The following is a 17,324-nucleotide window of genomic DNA, read 5'->3' as shown; positions in this document are numbered from 1 at the left end:
GAATCCTCGTGTCGATGCTACGTGTGTGTCAGCTGAAGCTGGATAAAGGCGACTGGCTTCAGTCGGGATTCTGTGAGAAAGCATACTGTAGCATTAACGAAAAAGAAACAATGTTGCACTGATCAATATATTTGATGAAGTTTATGTGTTTATAGCATTCATTTGTAAAAAAGACAACTGAAATAAAAAAGACAGTGTTCATTTTTTTTATATAGTTTCAGAATATGTAATACGATTCTGAAATGGTCAGTTATCGAGATGTTTTCATTATTGAAAAAGATATACAGATTTCCTATAGTAAAGCTCCCGTTTACCTGACCCCGATTCTCTTTTGCTTTTTGTACTGTCGTTGAAATTTTGTGCCGATTTGTTTCTTTTTCATTTTCCTTTTTTTTTTACAAGAAGATGCAGAAGCAGAGAAAACTTTTATTTTCAATACTGCCTCTGTACGTTGCTGTTGTAGGAAGGAAAAAAATGAATAAAAAACAGCAAGGCCTTAAAATGGATATCAATGTTTTGTATTTGAACATCTGCACCACGAAAGAAAATCTCCTCCACATCTGCTCTGTCTCTGATCGAATCAGATCGACTGACATATTCCAAAGATTCAGCTCCAATAAATGTGTTCTGAAACTTTTGCTCTTTTTATAAGTTATTTTTCTTTTGTTCTTTTTTTAACTATAGATGACATGCAAAGAGCATGCATTGAGCAACTTGATGACAAGAGAAGCACTGTACTTTGACATATTTACATAATATAAATGTACACTTTTTGTAGTTTTGAGGGTTTATTTTATACAAAAGAAGAACTGGAAGCATTCAAATGAGGCACAAAAGTGTCCACCAGCAATATCAGTATATTTCTAACCAGAGGGACTCTGATAGCAATGTCTGTGAACTTACTCTAGTGTGTATTGTGTTAATTATTTGATTAGTTATATTACATAAATGCTTATTAATTCAAGTAATAACGAGCATATGTAATCACTGAAGAGCTCCAGTGAATATTTCTCAGGGCTGAAAGTTAATTACTGTGTAGACACGTGCTTTAAAATGCTTTTGAGCATTTTACTGATATTTCATGAACAAGCTTGATATTTTAGCGGGGCATATTTAGAGTCCCTTGTGAAAAAGTCAACTTCAAATCTTAAAAGTATATTTTTAAAAAGCTGTACTGATGTATATTACAGAAAATGGTAATGCATTAGTTTAGAAACCAATTCTCACTATTAACTAGTAGTAGTAGTAGTGTACATATAAGTAACACATTAAGTCAACACATTCAATAAGTGCACTTCTTTAAAGCACGACAAAAGATTAAAACATAATGATTTTAATAACCTTTAATTTGACATGATCGCAAATTTCTCTTGAAAGTGTCTCCCTTTAAGTGCACTTAAGTGGCCTTTTATTTCATTAATATTATGGTTACGCTTTATTTTAAGGTAATGTTGTTGCAGTGTAATTACACAATATGCATAGCATATTGCCTGTTTATTAGTACTTATAGAGCACATATTAATGCCTTATTCTGTATGATCATATTCTAGATCTCTTAAGCCACCCAATACCTAAACTTATCAGCTACCGTACTGATTATTAATAAGCAGCAAATTAGGAGTTTATCGAGGCAGAAGTTGTTGTTAGTTAGCTAATAATGAGAATTTGTCCCTAAACTAAAATGTGACCCAGAAAAGATACTTTATTTCAAAGTGACGTAGTTACACCTTACATGTACTTACTTTAGTAATAAGAGTAAATTATTAAGTAACTAACCCTAAACCAAACCATAACCTAATAATACTCAGTACTTAGTTGTGTAATTACACTGCAACAGCATTACCTTAAAATAAAGTGTAACCATAATATTAATGAAATAAAAGGCCACTTAAGTGCACTTAAAGGGAGACACTTTCAAGAGAAATTTGCGATCATGTCAAATTAAAGGTTATTAAAATCATTATGTTTTAATCTTTTGTCGTGCTTTAAAGAAGTGCACTTATTTGAATGTGTTGACTTAATGTGTTACTTATATGTACACTACTACTACTACTAGTTAATAGTGAGAATTGGTTTCTAAACTAATGCATTACCATTTTCTGTAATATACATCAGTACAGCTTTTTAAAAATATACTTTTAAGATTTGAAGTTGACTTTTTCACAAGGGACTCTAAATATGCCCCGCTAAAATATCAAGCTTGTTCATGAAATATCAGTAAAATGCTCAAAAGCATTTTAAAGCACGTGTCTACACAGTAATTAACTTTCAGCCCTGAGAAATATTCACTGGAGCTCTTCAGTGATTACATATGCTCGTTATTACTTGAATTAATAAGCATTTATGTAATATAACTAATCAAATAATTAACACAATACACACTAGAGTAAGTTCACAGACATTGCTATCAGAGTCCCTCTGGTTAGAAATATACTGATATTGCTGGTGGACACTTTTGTGCCTCATTTGAATGCTTCCAGTTCTTCTTTTGTGTAAAATAAACCCTCAAAACTACAAAAAGTGTACATTTATATTATGTAAATATGTCAAAGTACAGTGCTTCTCTTGTCATCAAGTTGCTCAATGCATGCTCTTTGCATGTCATATATAGTTAAAAAAAGAACAAAAGAAAAATAACTTATAAAAAGAGCAAAAGTTTCAGAACACATTTATTGGAGCTGAATCTTTGGAATATGTCAGTCGATCTGATTCGATCAGAGACAGAGCAGATGTGGAGGAGATTTTCTTTCGTGGTGCAGATGTTCAAATACAAAACATTGATATCCATTTTAAGGCCTTGCTGTTTTTTATTCATTTTTTTCCTTCCTACAACAGCAACGTACAGAGGCAGTATTGAAAATAAAAGTTTTCTCTGCTTCTGCATCTTCTTGTAAAAAAAAAAAGAAAATGAAAAAGAAACAAATCGGCACAAAATTTCAACGACAGTACAAAAAGCAAAAGAGAATCGGGGTCAGGTAAACGGGAGCTTTACTATAGGAAATCTGTATATCTTTTTCAATAATGAAAACATCTCGATAACTGACCATTTCAGAATCGTATTACATATTCTGAAACTATATAAAAAAAATGAACACTGTCTTTTTTATTTCAGTTGTCTTTTTTACAAATGAATGCTATAAACACATAAACTTCATCAAATATATTGATCAGTGCAACATTGTTTCTTTTTCGTTAATGCTACAGTATGCTTTCTCACAGAATCCCGACTGAAGCCAGTCGCCTTTATCCAGCTTCAGCTGACACACATGTAGCATCGACACGAGGATTCATGTCATCGGAAACTACCGGAAAGAAACGGGAAAACAACAGTATACAGCACAGTACATGAACATACCGAGAAACCTGTAGAAAACATTAGTATTGTCAGCAGTGAAGCCCTGTTATCGGTTAAACTACGTGTGTACGGCATTGCTAAAATCAGACCCATCCAGCGGTCCAGAATCCAAACCGTCGACCCAATGACAATGAGATGAGATGGTCTCCAGACGTCTCAAGAGAATGGGTTGTTGCGATTGGACCCTGCAGTTTGAGGCAACAGTCCTTTGGTACAGACACAAGGCCAACGACAGAACGCTTGTGAAGCGATGCGTGAGAACTTTTAATAGCACCACTCTTAAAATGAGAGTTTTATTCAAGAGCACATGCATTCAAGCTCGACGGATGGTGAAAGAAGCGCTTCGATGAAACCTCAAATCAAAGCAATCAAGGCAATGACGATCATCAATTATTTTTTTGGTATGCTGGATAAACAGACATTCTGAATGTGATTATAGAGGATATGATGATTATAAATCTGTAATCCAGGTGAATAAAACTCGCCTATGAAATGCATTTATGTTCCCGTGATGAAATGCGCGCTGGATTTGTATTAACATCTGTCTTGAACAAGGGCTGCATCTTTTGGGAGCGTAGCAAAATAACCAAACAGGACGGAAAAAGCACACGCTTCACTTTCACAAAACAGTCAGACGATTGTATTTACAACATACAACCCAAGAAAAAAGGGATACTGCAGCTTTCTTTTTTGTCCTTTTACTCGTTTCTTTGAAAAGGGCATTAAAATATATTAAAACTTATGTACAATATGCAGGATTTCAACATTAAAGCGCTATGAATTTACCGGGATTTGTTTTGCAGATTCGACCGACAGCTTTTTCGAGAACTAAAGGGTTGAAAACACCAAGAAAACAACAGAGGAGGCCAAAAAAGATGTACCAAAGGCACTGACTGAACCATACCCAGAATGCAACAGGGCTGGATGATTTTCCACCCCGTTTGATCCTTGCCCTACCATGGGGTATTAACCTTCCCTTGGCCGTATATGGTTCTTTTTTTTTTTGTCTCAACACCAGCATCGGATTGTAAAAATGATCAACCAAAAATAATACGAAATAAAAAATTAAAATAATAATTTCAATCATCTGTACATATTCTTATTTTTCCTTTTGTTTTGTTTTTTCCTTGTATTCAATGTTTTGTACACAGTGTCCGTTCACTGCGGCTCCTGAGACACTTCTGTCTCCTGAGCACCTGTTGCCAGTGTGTAGATGAAGTTCCCTGATCCGCCTACAGCAGACGGAGAGAAACCATGTGAGGTTCAGATGTTTCACACTTTCCATGCTGTGAGGCCAATGGGTGCAGTTTTTTTCTTACCAGTGTGGTCCATGTTTGGGCCGGTGTTTAGAGTCGGGGTGCCGCTGGACTGGATCTGCCACCTGAAACCGCTGTCCTCTGACATCCAGCCACAGAATGAAGGATCACTGGCCCAGCCAAAGTCACAGGCAAACCACAGGAACGCTACAGAGAGAACACACACAAACACACAGGGAAAGATTATTAACATATACACTATTTGATTTCATATTACTAAAGCAGTGACACACACACAAACACACACACACACACACACACACACACACACACACACACACACACATATGTTGTGTTTCCATGTTTTATGGGGACTCTCCATAGGCGTAATGGTTTTTATACTGTACAAACTGTATGTGCTATTGCCCTACACCAACCCTACCCCTAAACCTACCCCTCACAGGAGACTTTCTGCATTTTCAGATTTTCAAAAAAACTCATTCTGTATGATTTATAAGCTTGTTTCCTCATGGGGACCTCAAAAATGTCCCCACAAGGTCAAAATTTACTAGTATCACTATCCTTGTGGGGACATTTGGTCCCCATAACGTGATAAATACCAGGTACACACACACACACACACTCAATATTATTTATATTTTAGAATGGTTACTTTTTATATTTAATAATAATACTATGATATTATTTACATTAATGCATTTTAATATAGTACAATAAATATAATATATGAGTAAACATGATGAAAAAATGATGTACACCATTCAAAGGTTTGGGTTTGCAAAGATTTTTTAATGTATTTGAAAGTAGTCTCTTTTCCTCACCAAAGCTGCATTTATTTGATTAAAAATACAGTAAAACAGTGAAATGTTGTTACATTTTAAACTAACTATTTTCTATGTGAATCTCTGTTAAACTGTAATGTATTTCTGTGATGCGCAGCTGTATTTTCAGCATCATTCCTCCAGTCTTCAGTGTCACATGATCTTCAGAAATCAGTATAATATGCTGATCTGCTGCTCAACAAACATTTCTGATTATTATCAATGTTGAACACAGTTGTGCTGCACAATATTTTTGTGGAAACCATTATAAATATACTTTTCAGTCTTTAACGAATAGAAAGCCCAAAAGAACAGCATTTATTTGAACACTCAGAAAAAAAGGTACAATAGCTGTCACTGGGATGGTACCTTTTCAAAATGTACTTTTTGTACCTTATTTACTCCTAAAAGATGCATATTATTACATTAAATGTTCATATTCATATCTAAAGAGTACATTTTAGTACCTTTTGTAAGTGACAGCTTTTGTACCTTTTTTTCTGAGAGTGAAACAGAATCTTTTGTAACATTATAAATGCCTATATTTTGATTAATTTAATGAAACCTTGCTGAATAGCTGAATAAAAATTTTTGTAACAGTAGTGTATAACATTTGAATGTTTTGAAGCTACTGTGTGATTGATTGGACTACACAACTACACAAACTACATGCTTTATATCTACTGTCCACTTGATGGCAACAAAGAGTTATTTTACAAGCAGAAAACACCATCATTTAAGCATGAGCATTTCTAAATCCATTCCAAATTCAGCCGTGCCTAAGCCAGATCCACATTTATACACCAAATATAGCTAGATCTTGAGCGAGAATACAGAGCACACGAAACAATGAAGCTTTGAAACTGAGATTGACATGAAAGAAGGAGGGAGGGATTTAACGATGTTAGATTGAGTGAGAGATAGAAAGCCACATAGAGAGACAGCATGAAGAGCAGAGAGAATTGAGACGGACAGAAAAGCAGAAGCATGTCTAGGATGTCAGCTATGCTGGAGCCTGCACAGCCTCAGCGCTGCTTTTCTAGACAGTTTAATAAAGCCAAGCGCTCCGCTCCCTTAATAATGCCAGGATTCTCCACGAGCTTCACAGGGTATTTGCTCACTGAATGCAAAGGAAAGAATTTCCCATTAAAAGCCACAGCTCAGGCATGCAGCCACTGCCGCTGCAAAAAATGCCAGTTTCCAATTAAAAGTTATTTCTTCTTTACCATCTTTAAATGGATTGGGGCTGTTGCAGTGTAGGACAGCGCAAGGATACGTTTCACCGCAGTCCAGAATGTTCTACCAGTTTTGAATGCTTGTCATAGCAAATAAACCACATCCAATAATAGAAAGCACACACATCTACTCAATGTTAATGCCTATATTGCCTATATTTTGATTAATTTAATGAAACCTTGCTGAATAAAGCTATTCAAATTTTTGTAACAGTAGTGTATAACATTTGAATGTTTTGAAGCTACTGTGTGATTGATTGGACTACACAAATCTCCAAACTACATGCTTTATATCTACTGTCCACTTGATGGCAACAAAGAGTTATTTTACAAGCAGAAAACACCATCATTTAAGCATGAGCATTTCTAAATCCATTCCAAATTCAGCCGTGCCTAAGCCAGATCCACATTTATACACCAAATATAGCTAGATCTTGAGCGAGAATACAGAGCACACGAAACAATGAAGCTTTGAAACTGAGATTGACATGAAAGAAGGAGGGAGGGATTTAACGATGTTAGATTGAGTGAGAGATAGAAAGCCACAGAGAGAGACAGCACGAAGAGCAGAGAGAATTGAGACGGACAGAAAAGCAGAAGCATGTCTAGGATGTCAGCTATGCTGGAGCCTGCACAGCCTCAGTGCTGCTTTTCTAGACAGTTTAATAAAGCCAAGCGCTCCGCTCCCTTAATAATGCCAGGATTCTCCACGAGCTTCACAGGGTATTTGCTCACTGAATGCAAAGGAAAGAATTTCCCATTAAAAGCCACAGCTCAGGCATGCAGCCACTGCCGCTGCAAAAAATGCCAGTTTCCAATTAAAAGTTATTTCTTCTTTACCATCTTTAAATGGATTGGGGCTGTTGCAGTGTAGGACAGCGCAAGGATACGTTTCACCGCAGTCCAGAATGTTCTACCAGTTTTGAATGCTTGTCATAGCAAATAAACCACATCCAATAATAGAAAGCACACACATCTACTCAATGTTAACCAACCAAGACCACACACACACACACACAAGGACACATGCTTATTAGGACCTTCAATCTATTCAGTTGTGTTGTTGTTTTGCTGTTGTGATGAGGCTCAGACAGGGCCAAACAGACACACACACACACACACACACAGACACACACACATAGCCCCTAATTAGACAAGGTCAGTTAAGGGGCATTTCTCATTTGCCCATTAGTGAGCAGTCTTGAATGGCTAATCAGTCATTACGCTGAATTAGCAAATCAGAGGGGCTCTTTATAGATTTTCACAAGAACACTTCAGAAACGAGATTACATACTCATCTTTGAGTTTACACACTTAGAATCAAACGGCCTCAACAACCAAACAGAGAACTAAGAAAACATACAATAAGAATGATCTTTCTTAAAGGTGCAGTGCGTCATTTCTGTGCTGCTAGCGACACCAGATGTAACTGCAAAAATGTTTTCTGAAGAAAATTGCTTACTGGCCCTCATCAAATAGAGTGCATCATTTTGTTTCTCTTGTTCAGAAAAACAGGTAATCCTGCATGAAACTCATAAACACGTATTTTAAATGTGCCCATTATTTGGGGAAATGAGCTACAATTGGCTTACTTAGAGTTGTCTGTGCACATTGAACTGGGATAGGAGAAAGTATGCTAACACTGCAAAAATGACACGCCGCACCTTTAAGGGAGTATGCATTAGCCCAATCCTGGATAATTAAAGAAATTACAGATAGAATTAGAGGTAAGTACCTTTCTCACCTGGAACTGTGCTCGTCTCTGTGGTCGTCTCTGGCGCAGCGGTTCCACCTGTAGTGTGGACACAGAGAAGGCCATTAGATGAAAACTTAAAGTGAGACACTGGCTAATATTTTATTTGGATATTATCAGGAGGTAAGGATCTGACTGTGCTAATTCCCCTCTTTGTATTTGCTTAGCATTTTTTAAACGAGCTTTGCCAGATGAGACATGCAAATACGTTCAGAAACGTTGGAACCTTTACTTTAAGCATTTAGCAGAGGGGAGTGTAATTCTGTGCAACACACTCTGTGAGACTGCACTGAAGTGAACACAGAGGAGATTACAGACAGAATTTATAATGCAGTGTTAGTATTAGCAGCTGGAGAGCAGAAGACATTTTAATATTCACACATGAATACCAAGGTAAGTGCAAGCTAGGCTGGAATGGTGTATTATATCACTGTATACTACATACAGTGTGGTAGTGTTACTGTTTAATACCAATATTTATTAAATTTTTTTTTTTTTCTCGTGGAGTGTCTATTTACACTAAGTGCAAATAGCCCACCTTGTTGGCAGAAGCTATTTACACAAACTCCGCCCACCAACGGTGGTCAACCAATGGTTGGTCTACTCAACACTACAAAAGACGATTGTATAAAATCAGCTCCAGTGGCGTAGATTGGAAAAGCATGTGCCAAAGTCATTTTCGACCCGAGTTCGAATCCACCTTTTGCCAACCTATTTTTTTCTCCCTATTTCAAATCTCATATCACATTGGAAAGGCATTTATTTTCAATAAAAATGAAGGAAATAATCGAAAAGTTGAAAATAAAGTATCGGGTAGGTGTAAGGAGGGCTTATCTTATCCCAATAAGGTGGCATCCATTTAATAATCTGAATTCAAATGATTATTTACACTCAATACGTTATTATTGCATACTATTTTATAATGTACTACAATACTGAGGTGCAGATAATTGCTACTATTTGCAATAAGTAGTATAAATGGCAGAACATACTGCTATTTGCACTTAGTGTAAATAGCCGCTGCCATTTGTTTATTGTATGTGAAACAGTATGACAGGCATTCTTTTTGCATTATAATAAGTCTTTCCTGGTGTATATGGCAAATAGTAAATAATTTTTAAGAATTTTTACGAGGGACAGTTTAATATCAATAAAGTTAAATACCTATATCATCAGTCCATATGACACAATGCTCTGGTATCGTCTAGAAGACTTGAATAGTGCAGAATGCGGACTGTTTTTATGCTGCCTTTCTATTGGTCATCATATACAGTATTTGTCCTTTTGCAGGAGCTTGACATCTATCTTTTTAAGGAATAGAGCTCCAATTGTGGAAAAGAGTATACAAATTATTTTAATGATGAAAAATACAGTAAACAGTACTGTGAAATATATAATGTTACAATTTAAAATAGCTGTCTTCTATGCCAATATATAGTAAAATGTCATTTATTTCTGTGATCAAAGCTGTATTTTCAGCATCATTCCTCCAGTCTTCAGTGTCACATGATCTTCAGAAATCAGTATAATATGCTGATCTGCTGCTCGAGAAACATTTCTGATTATTATCAATGTTGAACACAGTTGTGCTGCTTCATATTTTTGTGGAAAATGTGATACCATTCAGTCTTGGGTAAGATTAAAAAATATCACATTGGAAAGGCATTTATTTTCAATAAAAATGAAGGAAATAATCGAAAAGTTGAAAATAAAGTATCGGGTAGGTGTAAGGAGGGCTTATCTTATCCCAATAAGGTGGCATCCATTTAATAATCTGAATTCAAATGATTATTTACACTCAATACGTTATTATTGCATACTATTTTATAATGTACTACAATACTGAGGTGCAGATAATTGCTACTATTTGCAATAAGTAGTATAAATGGCAGAACATACTGCTATTTGCACTTAGTGTAAATAGCCGCTGCCATTTGTTTATTGTATGTGAAACAGTATGACAGGCATTCTTTTTGCATTATAATAAGTCTTTCCTGGTGTATATGGCAAATAGTAAATAATTTTTAAGAATTTTTACGAGGGACAGTTTAATATCATATATTATCAGTCCATATGACACAATGCTCTGCTATAGTCTAGAAGACTTGAATAGTGCAGAATGCGGACTGTTTTTATGCTGCCTTTCTATTGGTCATCATATACAGTATTTGTCCTTTTGCAGGAGCTTGACATCTATCTTTTTAAGGAATAGAGCTCCAATTGTGGAAAAGAGTATACAAATTATTTTAATGATGAAAAATACAGTAAACAGTACTGTGAAATATATAATGTTACAATTTAAAATAGCTGTCTTCTATGCCAATATATAGTAAAATGTCATTTATTTCTGTGATCAAAGCTGTATTTTCAGCATCATTCCTCCAGTCTTCAGTGTCACATGATCTTCAGAAATCAGTATAATATGCTGATCTGCTGCTCGAGAAACATTTCTGATTATTATCAATGTTGAACACAGTTGTGCTGCTTCATATTTTTGTGGAAAATGTGATACCATTTATTATCAATGTTGAACACAGTTGTGCTGCTTCATATTTTTGTGGAAAATGTGATACCATTCAGTCTTGGGTAAGATTAAAAAATATAAATTTATATTTTTCTTCAACAAGGTTGCATTAAATTGATTTAAGTGACAGTAAAGATATTTATAGTTATTACGAAGTACTTATATTTCAAATAAATGCTGTTCTTTAACTGAAAACCATTATACCAATAATAAAAACTGTGCATTGTGACGAATAACGTAAATGGCATTAAAATCTAAGAAATTTGAAAAGCGTTTTTTAATATGCTTTCCTACCTGCCTGTCAAGTTATGTATTATCATACCTCTGCGCACCCGGTTCGCGCAGACAGGATACGTCATACGTCAGACAGAGCGAGAATCATACCTCTGCGCACCCGGTTTGCGCAGACATGATAAGTCATACGTCAGACAGAGCGAGAATGGTAGACAAACATCAACAACCCGATCTTCCTTCCTGGTATTGTAGTACTTTTAAAGTTTTCTCACCGGTGATTGACACATGCTGTAGCCCAACGGTTAATCCAGCCCTCGCGCCAGCTCGTTAGTAGTGAGCTACGTGCATGAACTGTGTTCCGATCGATATGATCCCTACACAGTGTTCATTGCTCCCTACTCCCTGAGCGGGGGAAATCCGTTGAAGTTTACTTCACTTCGGAACATGGGCTGGAATTGGGAAACGCTAATGTAACCTATTGTATTGTAATTGTCTCTGGTATTCTGGTCTGTGAGCGTAAATGCGTTCAGGGGGCGTGGCTTTGGACGCCGATTGCAGGGAGGGTTCGCTTTCAGTGCTATCAGGTTATCAAGATTTCCTACTGCACCTTTAATTAGAATTATTTTATCAAGTGGGTCACGTGGTGAGCAGGCCATTCATCTGTGCCGATGGAAGGATATACGTACTTTTACTACAATTAATTTTTTATATATATTTACACAAAGGGCCGGCCCACGTTGTACAGCGGCCCACCAGGAAAACTCCCGGTGCTCCAGATGGCCAGTCCGCCACTGAACGGAATAAATTGAAATGGAATAATAACATACTGCATGCTACATGCTACACACTATGTACTGTATTCTGCATACTATTTCCTTAAAATAAAGCAGTATGTAGTAAGCAAACAGTAAATTGAGCAATTTAAGCAGCAGTTGATCTTAGAATGTACATGTTAAATTCTGCATACTACACAATATATACTGTGTACTGCTTACCATTTTAAAATGTATTGTATGTGAAGCAGTATGTAGTATTCAATGATAATGGACTATTTAAACTGTACTTGTTTTAAGCTTGTGACACTAAAACAAATTCCTTGTAAGTGCAAACATACTTGGCAATGAAGCTCTTTCTGACTTTACTGTAGTATGCTACAATGTTGTGACATGACCTTGCAGTTTTATATTAGTGCGACGCATTACCGTCTCAGAACTAAATACAGTAAATTTGCATTTTTAATCCAATTTTGTATAAAAACGATATTAACTTTTGGCAGTCCACAAAGTAGAAGTTGAGATTGCATTTGATATCGCTCGCCGTTCATTCATCACTGTCTGGCTTTTGTAATGAAATGGAAGGTCAAGTGGAGCGCATTTGGCAAATGTAGTAAGTTATTTCAGTATTAGATGGATACAGAACATTTGCATACCATGCACAGTATACTTCACTTCTAGTAGGAGTAGTATGGTAAGTGTGGTTATATGCAAAGAGATTTGGTGTCATAGTGTGAGGAGTGATTTGTATTAGCATTCCCAAAAAAAGGCTAGAAGAGCTGATATTTGCAGAAGCAAGGGAGGCGGTTAGTCTAGTGGGATTAGCATAGCAAAAGGAGCAAGATGCAGTAAGTAAGGGTGCAGTCTCTGCAGGCGGGTGTTAGCACCTGTCTGGTCGTAGTCATCACCTGTTCCACTATGGCAGTTGGCCTGGTCATCATCACACTCGTCTGATGGCGCGGTGGAGGACGTGGGTGTAGTAGGGGACACTGTGGGAACTAGAGTGAGAGAGTCAGAGATAGAGAGAAAAAGATACTCATTATTCATGAACATACAAACTGTGACACAGCTTTCATAAAATAAAGTGACAAGTGATGAATCACCTCGCTTCCCAAAAAACCATGGCAGCACCAGGGTACATTTTCATCATTTTTAAAGGTGATTACTGAAAGTCCAAAACCATGTACTTCTATGGTATTTTTTGTACGTCATTCCACAAATCATCTTAATGATTATGCTCTTTCTGTAGTCTTTCCAAGTCTGTAGCCCTTTTATACGGGCCTGTGCGTGACTCTGGCTGCAGGGTTGAGGATGTTATGCTCCACCCTGGGCCGCTACAGCTCGCTGAAACTGCTGTGTCCTCTCATTATGGCTGCCTGTGCCCCTTTGGATGTGGCCTTTGCCTACATCTGCCTAAAGCCCTGTGTTTACTCTCAGCTTGTAATGAGCTGCCCTTAAGCCTCCTCTGAAGGAGAGGAAAAAATGAGCAGGGATGTAGAGGGGGAAACGGGAGCTGTAGTGGAAGTTGCGCGGGTGAACTGAGGGCATTTTAAAGAGAGTCTCTAAAGCAGAGGGGTCACAGCGAGGTCACCGTGCTGGCTCTGGACAGCATTGTTGATCGCATCGCACACTCCTGCTAGGACTTAGCGCCCTGCTGTTAGGAATGCATATGGGTTCACTTGTTTGATTGTGAGGGTTTAGCTAAGACAGATAAAGAAATGGGGTGAATTTATATACACAGTGTGGACAAGCATTAAAAGTGAAATCAAGCATTATCATCCGACTAAAGCTCCCGGTGGGACGCTGTGGCTTACACAAGCAAGTCTCACAGTCGCTCAGAAATCCAATATGTAAATCCACTTAACGCTGCCTCAACAGAAAACACACATACACCCCATCAGAGCTAAACTAATTCAGAAGGAAAGACAGAGGGGAAGACATCAAGGACCTTTCCGTAATCCTTCAAGGCAGGTGGACCAAAGATTATCTCCAGCTGTGAGGGGCCCTGTTACTTAGGAGTGTCACAGGCCCCTGGTTTTCTGGGTTGGAGACATCCTTTGATGCCGCATCTGCGGGACAAGTAATTATGAAGAAAGCTAAGCCGTACCCTATCCTGTCCTCTTGAGTGGATAAGTCAAAATTCAATCAAATAGCATCTGTACTATAAGACCACACACTTGAGGACCTTCAAATTCCTTTAAGATCAAAGGTCTATAATTTTGTTTGTCTTTTGTTCATTTGCTTTGGACAATCTGTCTTTGGCTTGCTGCAAGATTGCCCATTATGTGTATGAATCGCTGTTACTTTGAAAACGATTGTTGGAATAAGCAACACGCTACACTAGCCTAAAGTTACACTATTTGTAAAACAGCAGAGCAACTATTAATGTGACTGAAAATGTAGTCAAAGGGATTGTTCAACCAAAAATTAAAATTCTGTCATTAAATACTCACCCTTATGTAAGACCTTCATTCATCTTTGGAACACAAATTAAGATATTTTTAATGAAATCCGAGAGCTTTCTGACCCTCCACAGACAGCAAGGGAACTACCACGATCAAGACACAGAAAAGAAGTAAGAGCATCGTTGAAATAGTCCATGTGACATCAGTGGTTAAACCGTAATTTTACGAAGCTAAGAGAATACTTTCTGTCCACAAAGAAAACAAAAATAACGACTTTATTCAACCATTTCTTCTCTTCCGTGTCAGTCTTTGACACACGTTCACGCGTCTTGGTACTCTCGTGAATGGTGGAGGAGACTGACCGGAAGACCGCTTCATAAAATTATAGTTGAACTACTGATGCCACATGGACTATTTTAACGATGTCCTTACTACGTTTCTGGGCCTTAAATGTTGTAGTTCCCTTGCTGTCTATGGAGGGTCAGAAAGCTCTTGGATTTCATCAAAAATATCTTAATTTGTGTTCTGAAAATGAACGAAGGTCTTATGGGTTTGGAACAACATGAGGGCGAGTAATTAATGACAGAATTTTAATTTTTGGGTGAACTAACCCTTTAAGTCAGTAGCGTCCCTACTTGAGTACTTCTCAGTAGTGGTATGAATGTGGGGTAATGTATGTGTCTGTGAATGAGTTTTCAACTTACCTTCCGTTTCACAGCCCAGGAGTTCCAATCTAAGTCCCATCCCAGCAGGAGTGGCTCTGTCTGGGTACACCCTAACAAAGCGTGTCAATATAGGCTCCACCGTCCTCAACGCTGGCGTGTCATAGTTCAAATTCCCCTCAAATATCTGCCAAGAACAACGACAGAGTCAGAGACAATAATTGGCAGTCAAGCAGAGAAAGAGAACTTGGAAAGACATAAATGGGAAAAGATAAAGGTGAAAGCTTTATTAGGAGTATCCCAAAGTTAGTCTGACAGGGAAAGCAAAGAACAGAGCTTTAATGAAAGAGAACGAGTGAGAGGGCACGCAGCTCACACCTTTCTTAACTTGGGCACTGTTGTATTTGTAATGCAACAAAGCACTCGAGAAAATAAAGTCTTCAACTTGATTTCTGACATTGTACGGCTGAGCTAGCGCAAAAAAGAAAGGCCGCGGGCCAAAACTGTAGTCTACGACAGCAGGATGCACATGCTTTCAAAAGCATCTGCCTTTAACTTCACACTTCTGAAGCCTTAAAACCCAGACACGAGGTACCACAGGAGGCAGACAGAAAAAAGGAAGGAAAGACGAAAAGACACTCGCCAGTGGTAACAAAGGTACAGAACAAGACGAGAAGTCATGAAAGTACATTAATGGTTTTTAGAGCTAATGTGTCTCCTTTTGTCCTCCAAACTAAGGCAGAGATATAAGGGTTTTAAAAGGGGTCTTTTAGGATTGATATTCCAATCCAGCTTTTTGATAGGGGATAAGGCACATAGTCTATGTTCTACAAAAAAATCACTCATTTCATGTATTTCACGTACTGTAACATTTCTTTTGAAATTTGTCTGTTTTCACTATGATCGCAAATGAACACTATACTGTTATTTTATTTTGGTATTATGACTGTTTTTAGGATTAAGATTATTAGTAGTATTGTTGAATGCATTTGGGATGTTTGCCCAATATTGTGCTCACAGCATTAGTCTAATTATTATCATTCTCTTCTCTGTCCATCTAAAAGGCTTCGGGAAGAATACATTATAGCTCCACGTTCAACTTTCTGAACACATTTCTTAAAATCAGGCTAGGCAAATCTCAGACTAGCGCTTAAGAACCTCATAGTGATTTAAAACTATTCTAAATGTACAACCAGTTTATGTCTAACTACCTTCCAGCTTCCCTATATCTTACCTTGTGCTTGTTGCCAGTAGCATCCATCACCATTTTCCAGTCAGATCCATTGTTGCTGTAGCCCAGCCGAAACTTCTTCATGAATACCTTGTTATCACGGTGTTTGCCTCCCTGGATGATCAACCCTCGGAACAGTTTCTCCTCACCCAGATCTATCTGCAGCCACTCATCCACATACGGCTGGGGCTGCGGCAACAAGGTCCATCCCGAACGGCTGGTCAGCAGACGGGCATTCTCTGACACCCAGGTGCGCTCAGTTTGGGATGAAACTGTGATCTGAGAGTCTGCGATAAGGCCTGAGACCATTCCCAACATTCCAGAACATGGGTACTCTGTTGAAGGACAAAGACAGTATTAAATTCAAGGATGTTTCGAACCCTTCACTAGTGACTATCCTGAGATGTGACATGAAAAGCAGCAGACAGAGAAAAATGTATTTGCAGTCAAATGTATTGGCCATCAAAGGAGAAAGATAATTATGGACCCAAATTGTGTAGTTTTGGCATCCACCAGCAGGGGCTAACAGGGCCATGCTAACCAGCCAAACCCTTATCCCTCGGTTAGACTGTTATCTAACCTGCCACTGCTGTGGCAAAACAAATGTACCATTATTTGTCATTCCAATAAAACACACGGACGCCGAGAAAGAGAGGGTTGTTTGAGAACATAGTGGAAGAGTTGAATGATAATTGAGGGATGTGTCTACAAAAGATTAGATTAGCTGTGATTGGGTGAGTCTGAGAGGAAGAGAAAGAATGGAGAAGAAAAAAATGATGTTGGCTGATAAACCTGGTAGAAATGGTCACATCTCAGGGAGCTTGGAAACGTTCTTACCAACAACCTAAAGAGGTCACGGGCCATAAAGAGACTGAACAAAGAGAGAAAGAAAGACATTCATTGCACAGGAAAGACAGATGAAGTGGACAGAAGAGATAAGAAACCTCTTGTTCTCTTTGTTTCTCTCTCTCCATCTTCCTTTCACCACTGACCTTGTGCATTAACTCCTCTGCCTCTTTTTCTCAAGCTACCTAATTAAAACCTTTCTCTAGTG

The 17,324-nt window shown here is 37.8% G+C and overlaps 1 protein-coding gene across 1 annotated transcript in view; it reads right to left on the bottom strand.

The window, feature by feature from the left end:
- Window positions 1-4,513: 4,513 nt before the first annotated feature.
- The window catches only part of LOC107566911 (neuropilin-1a-like), a 74,433-nt gene continuing 61,622 nt past the window's right edge, over window positions 4,514-17,324 (bottom strand). Inside the window, exons 9-14 of the mRNA XM_016252481.1 lie at window positions 16,274-16,605; window positions 15,082-15,226; window positions 12,860-12,970; window positions 8,433-8,480; window positions 4,675-4,818; window positions 4,514-4,587 (exon numbers count right to left, since the gene is read on the bottom strand). Coding sequence (XP_016107967.1) covers window positions 4,514-4,587; window positions 4,675-4,818; window positions 8,433-8,480; window positions 12,860-12,970; window positions 15,082-15,226; window positions 16,274-16,605 — 854 coding nt within the window. The remainder of the gene's footprint in view (window positions 4,588-4,674; window positions 4,819-8,432; window positions 8,481-12,859; window positions 12,971-15,081; window positions 15,227-16,273; window positions 16,606-17,324) is intronic.

The sequence above is a fragment of the Sinocyclocheilus grahami genome, unplaced genomic scaffold (genome assembly GCF_001515645.1).
Source record: "Sinocyclocheilus grahami isolate Dianchi unplaced genomic scaffold, SAMN03320097.WGS_v1.1 scaffold1112.1, whole genome shotgun sequence".
In the NCBI taxonomy this organism is placed as follows: domain Eukaryota; kingdom Metazoa; phylum Chordata; class Actinopteri; order Cypriniformes; family Cyprinidae; genus Sinocyclocheilus; species Sinocyclocheilus grahami.
This window is presented reverse-complemented; position numbering and strand designations above follow the sequence as displayed.